Source organism: Varroa destructor, unplaced genomic scaffold (assembly GCF_002443255.2).
Source record: "Varroa destructor unplaced genomic scaffold, Vdes_3.0 BEIS01000005.1, whole genome shotgun sequence".
In the NCBI taxonomy this organism is placed as follows: Eukaryota; Metazoa; Arthropoda; class Arachnida; order Mesostigmata; family Varroidae; genus Varroa; species Varroa destructor.
In genome coordinates, this window is record NW_019211458.1 from 17997285 (window position 1) to 18011548 (window position 14264).

The window sequence follows — 14264 nt, forward strand, 5'->3', positions numbered from 1 at the left end:
TACAGATTTTTCTCCTAAATTTCTGTCTAAAATTCGCTTGCAAACTAGCGCCGCCGCCGCCGACATACTGATACGTGTTTTTCTAAAGGGAAAAAACAGTGATCTTTCGAACGACCTAAATTCCAAAAAAGGCCAGATTGGCCTGAACGAGTCGTGGCGCATCACGCTGCCTCTTTCTCCACGACCGGAAGAAGGTTGAGTATTCTATTGTAGCACTACTTACGTAAAACGTGCTGTGAAGATTATAAATAACGCTTTTCTCCTGAATGGCGGCACAGGCTTTCATCTGGAAATTTTGCGCACTCCTTTAACGTGTATAAGAAACGACAGAGCGAGCAAAGTGTTTCCAGCCAAAGCTAACCGTTCATCAATAATAAAAATTCTAAAGCGACTTGTAGAAGGCTATAGAATAAGGGAAGGGAAATGCGGATGCCTCACGACGACCTGCTTGCTGCTCAAAAAAGTTTAGAGGCTTGTGAGACCAGACCTGGAGATCGTTTGGAGCTGCAGCGTAATATGGTATTCTGGTAACGCAGATGGTTCCAGGCAATACAGAATTATTCATAATGACTCTGCATCTAAACAGCATTTCATGATTATGATCTGTTGAATTTCTTAACTCGTTTGATACTCGTGAGAGCCTACAAGGATAATAGTCCTGGACCGAGCGGCATGGAAAAATCAACAGGGCGGGATACACAACCAGACTAAAGAAAACATGAACGATAAGATGAAAATGGAAGTTTGGCTCTTATGAAAATACAAGAGCGTATTGAAACTGAATTGAATGCTGAGAGTGAACGATCTTTGCAATGAAGTACCTTCCACTTAACTTAGAGCTTTTCCTGTCAGTAAGCTGTCTCCGAAGCAGGTTACTTACGCCGGATTTGTGATCGGAATTGTCAAAACAAATTAGGACAAATAAAGTTTCTTAATTAAGATTTCATAAGTCGCTGTTGCTTTAATTGGGCTCAGTAAGCATTTTACCCATCAATAGTGAAGGCAGCAACCTTTGATGTGAGAAATATTTTCAACTCCACAATCTTCTATCGACGATACAGGTCAAGTGGGGTCTTGGGAAAACAAACAATTTCCACCAGTCTTCGCTAAAATTCAAGTAAACCAAAGTGGCATCTTTATAATGGGACGTTCTAGAAACGGGTGGAACAGAGAAATTCTTCAGCTCATGCAGGCCAACCTATAGAGCTAGACTGACATGAATATAGGCCGTAACGTGGCTAACTGAATTTTCGAATATGCACCGTAGAAATTCAAGTAAATAGTAAAAACCACCCTAATAGATTACCGTCATACAAATACAATGTCGTTGTATAGAAAGTATCTACGTAGAATTCGAAACTTGCGACATATTAAAAAAACACTGACGAAACTTAAAAACAGTAAATCGTAACAGCTGTATATTCCGAAGTTTGTACTGCACTCTTGGTGCCTTTCGTAATGTCCGCTATCCACAAAATGATTCAGTCGAATTGGCCTGTCGGAGTTCCTAATTTGTTCTGGTAAGTACGAGCCTACTAAGCAGGTAGGCCTAAAACAGCTTTTCATACATCAGAATGGGAAGAACACGTCAGGAAAAGGAAATGGCGATAATTACGTCACAGTTAACACTGTGGGTTTTTACGCACCCTGGCCTACTATTACTCGAATTGTTCGCAAGGTGTCTTAGAGGCAAATCTGATGCAAAGAGATTTACGCAGAGGCTTTCTGACTACAGTAAATGCTAAAATGATTGATGATCATTTGTTCACTCAAGAAAAGCACAGCAGACCTGTTTGGATTACTCACCAAACGAACATTCTTACCGTAAATGCAGGAATCAATCCTCGACTCAATCAACCTCTGGCTTGCGCATGGTCTAAAGAAGACTCCCATTTTTCCTAAAATTTCTACCCTATGCTCATGTTCTGAATATTATGCCCAGTGATATCTCTTTGAAGAAAGCGTACCCGTTGATAAATAAGTTTGTTTCAGTGTTCCAAAAAGTGTTGTAAAATCGTAGCTAGCTATAATGTCAAATGGTAGGCTATACGTAAGATGGCGTACCGATTAGTAGGGACAAGTTTGGCATGTACGTGCGTCACGCGAGTATGTTCTAGAATAAGGACTTGTAGCAGCCAAACAGCCGATATTTAAATCTGCCAGGCGCTGTATCAAGACTGTCTGGATAAGCCTTCAATAAATATTGTCACGAGAGTGCCAACTTGCTTAGTGTCATTGTGAAGAGGCGCTTAGAAAATAGACCGAAAAGTTTCGACGTCGACGTGTGATTTATGGTGTTAAGGCTTCAGTTTAATGCTGAGGTCGATTCGAAAGGCAAGTACTTAAAGTAGCACGTACGTCACGAAGTTCTCTACACGTCACCTTATTATCTGTTTGAAGTTAAATGCAGAGTGTGCATCGAAATGATTCCGATGGATCGTCTATACATGTACATGTAATCATGGTTTGGCTCGAGATGCTTAGATAAGAATATTAGACGAGTTTATATGCATCATTCTCATTATTATCCATTTGTTCTTAGATGAAGATCCAGTAAACTGAACTATATGATTAAAGGAAAAAAATTACTCAGTACGTTTGCCTGTGCCCACAACGGTAACAACTAGGGATGTATTATATTGAGTTTGCTAATATTGGTAGAGTTATTCAGTAGATTTCGGCGATTATTAAACTAAGGGTGCTAAGAAGACATGAGTGCGCGAACCATCCTTCAAGCTTATTCTATGCGTCGCTAATTTATCGATAACAAATTACAGATAGTTACCTGAGCTAACTATTGTTAGCTATTACATATTAGGCAAGCGCACTGGAAAGATAACGTATTTGACAACTACACATAAGGGAAGTCCTCGAACTTTGAATCCGAGGCTCGTCGATTTCATACTAAAAACCAACCATCTGTTGGAGTACCTAACAGATACCTGACGTAAAACTCGACATCTTCACGATAATGAGTAAAAGACCAAGATAAAATCCAGTGACCTGACTTGACGGGTAGGCATAGAGTGATACCCGAAAGCTACTGGGATCAATTACAATCGATCTTCCATTAGTAACGTTTAAAATTAGTTTCAATGTAAGATCGTTTGTTGCTAAAACTTCACACCTTCTGTCTATTTGGTGAAGTTGTGTTTGTATTGCATCATATGAGAAAGTCCTACCTACCTACCTACCTACCTACCGCGGTCTTCCATTCTTTCATTTCTTTCCATTCCAGTCTTATAATTCCAGAAGCAAACAAATCGAACTATCTGTATAATAATAGGTTATTATTGCTACTGCTACCCTATTACTAGAAATTATGCGTTGATTCAACAAATTCGTTAAATGCATGAACGTTATGAGATACCATATTGAAGTTACATTCTAGCATGTAATCTTGGTCTAAGGGATCGAAGCGGTTCCAGCTTTCTTGGGCGAATTTTCAAAAAGTTTGGCAAACATTCTAGGTTGCTGTACCATTCCAGGTGGCCGTGTGCTAGAAAGGTTTCCAAATGAACTCTGCAAACTGGCAATAATTATTCGTGACGTTATTTTTTTCGGCGGCGCGCCACGTCATTTCGCTTAGTGGGTTTATTTCCTAAATGAATGGGTCACAGTTGTGCCCATTTGTAGGTTTCTACATATGGAACTACCGAACACATGTTATGCAAAATTAGAAACATCCAGAACGTAGAGGGGTAGTGTAAAATGCATATTTCCTCGTAGCTGATACATTCGCTAAGCATTACCGTAAATACTATTTTGTTTTTCCAAATAGCATGTAAAAATAGGCCACTTTATTCAGAATTCTGGCACGAGTTAGCAGACGATCTACTCTAGCAGCGAATTTAGTCCATCCAGATATTTGATAAAATGCTTTGTGAAAACATTGTGATTATAACCTTAATCAGCTGCGAAGTGATTGCCTCCATACAGGACAACATCGTCTTTTCATTTATTTCTCTTCAGCCAGTTGGACTGGATGGCTTCTAATTAAACGATATCGTGAAAACCGATTGCCATATATGAACGAGATCTCAGCGGGAAATCTTTGCGTAGAAATCGACCTTGATAATGCTGACAGTTACGTGAAGCCGTGATCCGTTAGTTCTCATTACGGTCAAGCAGTTCTTACATGAACAAATTCACATCAATAGTTATACTGTTACATATAGTAATAGGTTCATGGTTACTTATAATGCTCTCGTGAATGAATCGTCTGCAACAGTTCCAACCGCGCCAGATCGATTCAACCAATTTCAAACTTAGGACTATTCTTTCCGTTGAGAATCCCATCAGCAATGCTACCAAGTGATGCAGCCAAGTAACTGCTCTTTTTCTATTATTGCGTTCGTCTTTGGTCGCTTACTCTAACCCGACGATGACCCTTCTGCCTGGCCAATAAATCTCGCGTCTCGAAAAAGCATCTTGCGTTTCAAAAGATTTCGAATCGAGCCAAATGGTACAAAAGGCTTGCGCCTGAATACTGCCAGGCTTTGAGATGGATTCAGTACCACCCTTTCCTTGCTTCGGCCGGTTTGGGTTGCTATTGTTGCAAGTTAACGAAATCGGCTGCGACTTTTTGAAAATATCTAGCTCTATCATCCGAACCACGCAAACCATCTGGCACAACAAGCAGATTATAGAATTCCATTAAAGCCAATGAGTAACGTTGAAAACTGCTCTGGTAAATCGGTCAAGCTTGGGAACTCCGCTATGATGACGCGGTTAAGTTCAACCGATACAGGCTGATTTCATAACACGGAGCGTTTAGGTAGACCATAACAGTCTGTCACTGACCAAATGTGTGCACTGGGATGCGGCCAACCCACTTAAGCCCCAAAAATATAAGCAAAGGCTATAAAAAAGCGCACTGTCACGTATGGCTGGGTGCTCCAAAGGCTAGGCCCCTGTAAAGATCAGGAAGCCACATTGCTTGATTTCTTTTCAACTGTTGTTGATATTGACTCCTCTCCGCACAATTGGGGTCAATAGCATATCCTCTCTAGCCAGCATACTTGCCGTCTGCAAAGAGACCGGATGACCTGTCTCAAACAGATAATTATCAATTCTTGTCACAGTATGTCCTGCCATACAGACCTGCAGGGCAGCCGCGATGGCTATTGCAGGCTAGCAACCTCTGCTTACGGCAAAGGAATAGGCTGTCTGGTACAGGACGAATAAATCGTACTCTCAAAAATTGAATCTAGCGGAAACCAAGAGCCAATAATGCCCGGTAGAATTTCCATCTTCATGTAGAGTCACTTTCTAACAACATAACTACAATACATTACAAGTTAAACGTTGGTCGCTGAGTGACATGCTCTGCCGTGCAAGATCGCGTAGTGCATAAGCTACAATTGCGAAGTATGCTGATTACAAGGAATACTATCAGATACGGTTTTTTTCGGTCGAAGTGCCATATGTCTCTCACTGTTCAGCGTCATTAGGTACCAGGATCCCAATAAAAATCAGACAACCCACTGCACTGGTAAAATTAGCCGTCAGTTGACTCTTAACAGCGGCAAATATACCGGAACCTCACGTTTGCGATTCACAGTATCAAACGTCGGATTATACCGCCACGCCGTTGAAATACAAGCTTCATGACGGTCCTGCAACTATAATCAGCTAGGCATTTTTAACATCGGCAAAATTCTGCGGTCATCACAAGTCAGTGTCAAAGCCAGCATAACTATTATCTAGTTTTTACACCCCCCACTGGTTTAGTTCTACACGTCCTTCCAACACGAAAATGTTAGCCAGTTAGGGAATCAGTGCTAGCACCGTGCACGGTACATTCCTTATATAAAATCGCAGCTCTATAGATAACAGCAGTTGATCATTTAGTTAGACGTCGCCATGACCACTATTGACGTCAGTCAGAGCGAAGGTACCGTGTGTAGTTGATTCACTCATAGACTGATCGCTAACCAGTTTGACGGCGCAATAGCGTCGCCGCTATGAAACAGGTAAAACATAACATGTTAGCGTAATAGTTGTGGAATCCGATTTATTTGTGGTCACAATTACGGAGAGATATACGCTTTGCTGTGTTATGTGGACGTTTGATACTGACGACGTTACCGTCAGACTGAAATGAGTAATTACAACTTTTGAGCCGCAGCCAGCAGTACTGTCACTATGCGACCCTGATCGCAGCAAACGTGATCATAGTAGACCTAAATAAGATGTACTACTTGAAGATTTACTCTCGAAGATATTTAAAAGTCTTCATTAAAGCCTACACAGTTTGGTGCGAGCCTTCGTTAGAGGGAGACGAGAACGGTATGGAACTAACTGATACCAACCTTCACAGATGTTCAATTTTCACATGTCGTATCCACATAGTGCTCACATAGTGAGCAAAGTCTGAGAAACGATCATAACAAGACGATCAGCCTGTCTACGCTAACAACGATGCCTACGGACGACTATTAGCTTCTCATCTAGTTTTTAAGCGTCGGTCATCGTAAAATGTTATTTGGACAATTTTTTTTTCCTAACGGAAAACTACTTTTCGTTTCGAATCTATCATTTACAATTGTGGGAAATATTCGTCTCTAACTATTATAAACAATATAGATGAGACTGTCGGTTATTAACCGTTAACCATTAGCCTGTAAGGTACCAAACGAAAATAGCAAAAGCTGCCACTAAGAACCCCTCAATTTGATTATTCATTACAGGCGACAATTTCAAATCTGGAAACGTTGACAACCCTACGTTACCGCTGCCAGTCGAGGTAAATGACAATAATATTGGCTTCATTTATGTACATCAATAAGTAGAAACGTTCCGTAGTAAGCATTGTCGCATGTTGACATTAATCTGTCAAATTCACTATTTCTACACGTTCTATAGATGAAGCGAAAAAAAATACGATAATTGCAGAAAAACAGCTTGCCGAAGCCCGTAATTATAACATCTTGGCTATTAGATCACACGCCGGTTGTTCCACAGTTAATATATGTTTGCATCAAACTGTCGAATTGCAAATCTGATCCCAAGAGCTACAAGCGTTCGGCGAACGTCTTTGTGGGATTTCTGAAAAGCTGCTCCAGGGGTTCCGAGATGACTATGTATAGGTCCTTCGAGGAAAGGTGACAGGCTTCGTACAAGCAGCTGTCTTGTTCCAGACCCAGCTACCGGCAGGAAACAGAAGAAGTTGAAATAGCAGCGCTTTAACACCGACAGGTTGTTATGCTGAGGGGCGATGGTGCAGTAAATGCTAAGCGGGACGAGTAAAGGCATCGTCGGTGTGATGATGTTATAGGCGTGCAGGATAAGGGTTATTGGTGTATGCCGAACATGCCATGTCGTTCTATAAAACGGTAATGTGTGATTAAAAGTTCGGGCTTTGTCGTATAAAGGAAACCACCTTTCAGGTTCGTTCACGTTTCGACCTGTTGCTAAATGGGATCAACAAGATCTGATGTGCGAAAAAAAGGCCCGGCCACTACCCCCAGACTGTTGCTGGGTTATCAGTTACCTCGTACTTGTTGCCAATTGCATGTAATCAAGAACTTCAACAAATTATTCCATTGATTGAAATTAACCAGTTAACGTCATCTAACTCATTAAGTCGCTCGTCCTCTTTTCTCATTTTAGTTGTCGTGTGCTTTGTACCTAAAATTAAAACCTTAATGACCTATTAATCGGTTAAAGGAAATATTCTGAACGATTTTATGCTGCAAAGAAATGACATATACGGTATGCCTGTTCGCACTGAATGTAACATCTTTCGCACCTTTCGGATTGTGACATAATCAGCCATTTTGAAAACAACGAACCGGTAGGTGGTTCGATAGATCAAACAACTTAAAACAGCCGGCGGCCTTGTCCAAGCAGGCTTCTGTGACCTCTACCGATGTCTGAATAAAATTAAGATTCTTATTACAGTTATTCAGGCAGGTCAGAGCGATACAGTTCTTTCTAAACGTTTAAATGGCTCATTGCACAGCTGATTTTGCTCTAGCCAACGATAGTTCGAAACAGATAACTTACAATAAAAGTATCTAACTATTTGCTTTTACTAGTTTCATTTATAGTACGTTAAAGCTAAAACGAGTTTTGGGCCTGATTCTTTTTGCTCAACATAGTATCAGGATAATATTTAGCTATAGTTGGCCGGACGTCAATTTCGAGCTATCTCAAAAAGCGATCATCTCACCCTTCTGTTCTTGCCTTACGTGAAAATTTCGATCCAGAATATCGCTATAGGCAAACGCAACGGAATATTGTGTGCGGCCGTTTTTATTTGCCGATGGTCCAAACGCCGCGTCTGACGACAATGATTTCAGCAAAGGCGATTCTTATGATACGGCGGCATTCGCAGGCTGTAGTCACACAAGATGACAGGAGAACAGAGCAAGTGCCAAAGGATACAGTATCTTTGCAATATTAAAAACATCTACTTACCAGACTTGTATTTTTAAACACTTGAGTGGTTAATAGCGTAGACTCCTTCAACCGAGTAGATCAATGCGTTATGGCAAAAGAATTACGGAATCGAACCGTTCCGAAAGAGTACTGTCTAATCCTGTAGACATGGGAACATAACACTGGATTCTAGATTATTTTCGATCGAATGTGAAAGTTAACAATTGGAGACAACAACACCCATGTAAATGGCAAATTAAAAAAGTAGGCATCAGGAAACTTTCAGAGAGACAAACAGATCTCGAAGAACCTAGATGAAGGCAGATCAGACCTCACCCCCACGACCTTGGCCATAGCACCGAATTGTTAACTGTATCTTACAGCAGAACTAAGTTCTTTGTACTGAGTCGCCTCTTCGCAAGACAGACTAAATGTAATGTTTGCCTGAGCACTACGTTCTAATTTTCTAATTTAAAACTAATTTACTACTCAGAATCAAGTATTCGATAAAATTTGCCGTTAAGCTTTTTATACCATTCTGCCAAATTAAGCACGGTTGTACCGCAGTGTATCTCTTTATCTGTTAGCTCGGTAAATCAGATCTGCATAAATCCGGGCCAGCGCTTAAATTTTATGAGAGGGAATACCAGAATTGATATAATGCCATCGCCGCTTATTACAGATAATACGAAGCTAATGCAGTTTTCATGTTCGAGAAGACTTTGCAAGAACTTTCTCAGGTGAGCAGGTCCTATAGGACCACAGTTCTAAACGTATTCAGATGTCATAAGTCGTGCGCTGTTAACGATACCTAGCGCACTTAATCGTAGCCACCTGGAGAAACCCCACTTTCGAGTATGTTGTGATAGCAGTCAGCGACTCCATAAAACCTAAACTTTCCAATGCCCTCTGCTGACGGGTCACCATGAACCAGCCGATATATACAAACGGTACATGCAAGTCTGCTTAAATAAGAAGTGCGATAACTAATTAAATAGCTTGTCCTCTTTCCTTTTCTTAAACAGCATATAACTGAAGGTCCCAGATCACCCTTACTGATATACGGTGTTACGTATGGATAAGGCGAGCGAGTAATCTAGACGTAAAATGAAGGCTAGACACGATTTCAGTTTTCTCTATTTTTACCTGTCGACACTAGTCGTCTATCTGTCCGTATTGCGCCCGATCGAAATGACCGATCCTAAAGAAGGTTGTTGTTTTCATAATTAAGCGTAGATTTTTAATGGCATAAAGTGCGATAGCGATTCGATAATATTTAATTACATGAAATGATAAAAAAAACATTTCGTAAACGGTCAAGTAGATCGGTAGTGGTAGGTTTAGTGTTAAAATCGATCTCTTGTATGGTAATGTTTGAATCGTGGCAAAGCAAAACCTATTTATTCTGCTACCTTCCAATGGGTTTTAATCGCCTGAAGCCAACGACTGAGATGCTCCTGTTAGACCCTTAATTTTATACTGATCTAAATATTAACTGAGCGAAAGCAATCTAACTGCAAATCACACTTTATCCACTGGTCAGTGGCGGTTACTAACAGAGGCCGTGTTTACCGACCCTGCCAAGGGCTTAGTTTAAAAATTCCAAGACATCCTCCATTACTACGGAGTTATCGTCATTCAAATGTCAGGCCAGTAACTGTTCGTAATCCTAAGGACAACAATGTATTCTCCTTAATGCCAATGTGGGCAAACATCGAGTAGGACAGTCGACAAACAGCTCTGTCGCACCGAACGCTTATCAATTGATCTCCTGTTAAGAGATTCTTTACTATACTTGTTTTTGCAAAAAATGATTGATTTTTTATTACTAGTCGGTACAACAATAGGTATAGGGATAATAGCTCATGCTGATAATTGTTTGTCCTTCTTTACAGCCACAGTCGAATTTGCCCTTGCTCGCACTTGGTATCGCCTTCTTCATCACCGGTACTTTCCTGCTAGTTTCGGTGTTGATTTTCGTACGGCGTAAACATCCTAATACACGGAGCTGTCGTGACATGATGACTTGTCAGGTCGAAGCAAATACAGGACTCCCCCTCACTCGGAGTCATTCACTTAATAAAGGCATACAGTAAGTCACCCCTCTGTTACTTTATTTTACAGGCGACCAGGAAGTAAAAAAAAACCGGTTTTATGAAGGATTTCGGGTACTTTTAAATTATTGTTTCTATATACTTACCACAATATATGGCAAACACCAAATCAGGCTTGGTTCAGTACAATACTAAACTAAACGGCCACTATCTACAAAACAGCCAACTGTTTCACGCCGGTAGGTATAACGTAACATTGCTGGCTCCGGCCGGTTCTAACGAACTGTGTATCCATGTTCGGATTCGAACCTAGACCGTTACGTATAAACTTTAGCAGGAAAAGACGTTACCCCCTAAGCTATCACGAATTCTACTTTACATTAATACCATTATTTGACAATTGTCTTCGACCATTGTAATAGAAAAAATTCAAAGCGACATAATAATTATACCCCAGCCTTGATGTGAGCTTGTGTATGACTAGCAATGCAGACGACCTGGACTTTCAAGGCTACAGGCCTAACGTCTTTATTTATACTCTGCGTATATACTACTGCAATTTTCTAGATCGTCATATGCATCCCATTTGCTGAGAGCCATCAAAAGCCGGCTAGGCCAGATCGGCTAACCTACCCACGCATAGAGATGGAAGATTGTCCTAAAGGATCAGTTTTGCGGAAAACGATATATACAGTGCCGTGGATGCTATGTTCCATCTACTAGGGGGCATTTCTCGCATCACAAATCGATCCGATAGGTCTTCTTTGACAAAACCTCTGAACGGATCGGGATTCTATACAATATCGCCTACTGCTGCTGCAAGAAAAAATAATTATCGCTGACAGTGTCAACTAATATTTGATGCAGCAAGATTCACGTGAAGCGATATTTATGTCAGGCATCGTAACGATTCAATGTGCTGCATATAAAATTGACAGAAAACACACACGGGTCATTAAGTGGAAACTCTTGTGTCGATTTCTTAGCAGAAGGACGCTAGTAGTGAGGAGCTTAGGTCCTGAGAAACGGACATTTTGCTGAACTATATAATTCCGCTTATTACTTCAAAGTCAGAACAGCTGCACATAATTGTTAAAAAAAAGAAAAAAAAAAATATATATATATATATATATATGTAAAAAAATAAAAAATAATATTTCGAAAGGGCCCACTGCATTTCTCCCTGAAGTTTTTCAGTATCCTACTTCCGATTGCAAAGCTTGCGCCATCTTCCTTTCGTATTACTTCTAGCGGCTTGGTCTGTTTCCGAACCCGCTTCTTACAGACACCAATCGATAAAATCCAAGGAGAAAAGCTTCAATCCCTTAAAGCGGCACGGGGAAAAAGGAGTCAATCTACTACAAAGTTTTACTTCGGGTTGCTATTACCACCTCAAAGGCTAGCATTTATATTAAATTCTATTTCACGGCTTGGCATAACACAAAGATCGGCTAGATGCGTATCAATTGAGTATTGGAAACGAAACGTATTAATTAGCCAGTAAGCGAATGCAGGGAGAAAATGGCAGAGAACTGTGACATAGAAAATATTGAAAAGGTGACAGTTTTGTTCAGGTCCACAAACCAATCACAGAAAATCATTAGATAGGTTGTACATTTCAAACGTCTCATGAATACATAGCCAGTGCAAAGTTCTACTTGAAGCGTTTGTGTGAATCGAGATACACATCCTGGCGTACACGTCTATTAAGGCAACCCTTGGAAGTGTAAATGACACGGGGTAGAAAATATATAATATATATGTATCATTGCCAGGGCACGGGTTGGGAAACGATTCTAGTGGGCTCGCAAGCCTGCATTTGGGCAGACATGCTCTGAGTGTATGACAATTTCATCTGAAATATTGACACAGCGATAAGAAGGCTCCATCTTGATGACCTCCTTGCTGTTGTCCATGCTGGGTAGAACAGTGAATTACTCGTTCGGAATAAATATTTCCCTCACATTTAAGTGCCCATTAATTGATAAGTTTGCATTGCCCTTCTGTTTCATCTTACCTTTACTTGTTGAGTACTATTCGTCGGTAGTTAAAATTTACAGTTTAAGAATATCAGCGTTTGTCTTTCCATTCATGATCACCGCGTTCTATAGGCACCCAATTTTATCTGGGTAATACTATTGCTTTTGATATATCACGTGAAGAGCAGCTAACACAGGGACTTCTCGTAAAAAGCTAACAAATCAAATCTCGGCAGATTCCTGACACAGAAATTAAACTGTCCTCACCTGCTCAGGTCTGCAACAATACGTGTATCATAAGAAGACTTATTTACCCGTCGAAGTCTTACTTGTAATAAATGTTCTCCGGCTAACGTACCCCCGATTTCGTTCTATCTCTGTCTGCCCAAATTGATGCTTAATTTCCGAATCATAAAATGACGTAGCATTCAGGCCTGCTGATCTCATAGACTGACGCTTGACCATTTCAACTGAATATCTGTTAAGGATTACATAAAGGCGCTCTTTGCACTGCATCGAAATTAAAAGCAATTGCACACTGCTTTAATATAGCTTGCGTAAAACACATTCAGGGTCTTCACAGGGATATATTGAATTATATAAGTAACCTGCTTTTTGGGGATGCATCTCAACATATCTTGACTCTGACAAGCTGATATAATCACGGGTTGAACGAGAATCTGATTCGCTTGGATCGACATAACAAAGCGTCTTGGAAGTTGTGGTACTGCGTTGCTTTACGGTTGCGTAAGTTGAAGATAACTTGTGCGGCAGAAATATTTTTCACGCTCTATTCGGCAAAATAAAATAGGTACTGTTCTTCTACAACACGACCCAGGCTTTTTCATGGTGTATCATGAGACATTATATATCGAGCTTTTACCTAACCCGTGTTGTGGGTTATTCGCTATCAAGCTTGAAAATATGTCAATAAATCAGGCGGAAACAGAGTTAACATGAGGCCCCCCACTGTTCGGAAGTTTCGCTAATAGACGTACTTGTGCATACGGGGCGTCGCGCGTGAGTTTTTTGTCATACAAAAAGTGCTCATTTAAAACCAGGATGTATCAAACATGAAATTCTTATAGCATATTTTATATATTCTGTACATTTCTGGGCATATTACATAAATGTAGAATTATGAAGGAAACATTTAATTTACAGCACTCGATGTCGAATCCACAGAAAAACGTTTAACTCAAGAATATTAATTCCAGTGTTATTCCACCGGCCCACTCCCAACAGACTCTCATAATCCTAAGTTTAGGCTTTTTATGCTACTTATGATAAGTACTTTTTCGTTGGAGGATCTTTTCGACGAAATTTCATTGGCTGCGTTTTACCATGGATTAGAATGAATGAAGCAATAAAATAAGATGTATTCTTGGATATCAAACTATTAAGCACAATTTATTGAGACATGATCGCACAGACTCGCCAAAAAGCTTTATGTTTAAAAAAAAATCAAGACAGAACCGGAAAAGTTACCCTTAGTAGATGAAAAATAGTTTTGACCGGAATTTACGGTGCTCTTGAGAGAAAGCACGAGATCATGCAATTTGTCTCATGTGGGCGAAGTACATGATACACTGGGAGAAAATCAGCCTTTAAGCAGATGCTAAAAAAAAGGTCAGGCTGTAAAACAACAGCAGCAGCTTACTTTTAGTTGTATTGATAGCCGATTTGATATGTAGTACTTTCAGCACTCGAAATGAATAATTTTTCGTCGGTATTGTCTCATATCACGCTCCTACCATGTTGGTCTTATTCTTGAATTATCAATATTGACCCCTCAATTAACGGCCCATATCGGCAAAATAAAACTCTACACATAGTTCCTCTATGA

General features: G+C 40.3%; 1 protein-coding gene across 5 annotated transcripts in view; it reads left to right on the plus strand.

The window, feature by feature from the left end:
* LOC111251411 (NT-3 growth factor receptor-like) overlaps positions 1-14264 on the plus strand; it is a 148441-nt gene that overhangs the window by 80442 nt on the left and 53735 nt on the right. For all 5 annotated transcript variants that reach the window (XR_015328592.1, XM_086990362.1, XM_022807966.2 and 2 more), the window contains 2 exons: positions 6693-6748; positions 10281-10477. Coding sequence is in view for 4 of the 5 variants with exons in the window: in XM_086990362.1 (XP_086846488.1) it covers positions 6693-6748; positions 10281-10477 (253 nt within the window). In the remaining variant the exon portion in view is untranslated. The remainder of the gene's footprint in view (positions 1-6692; positions 6749-10280; positions 10478-14264) is intronic.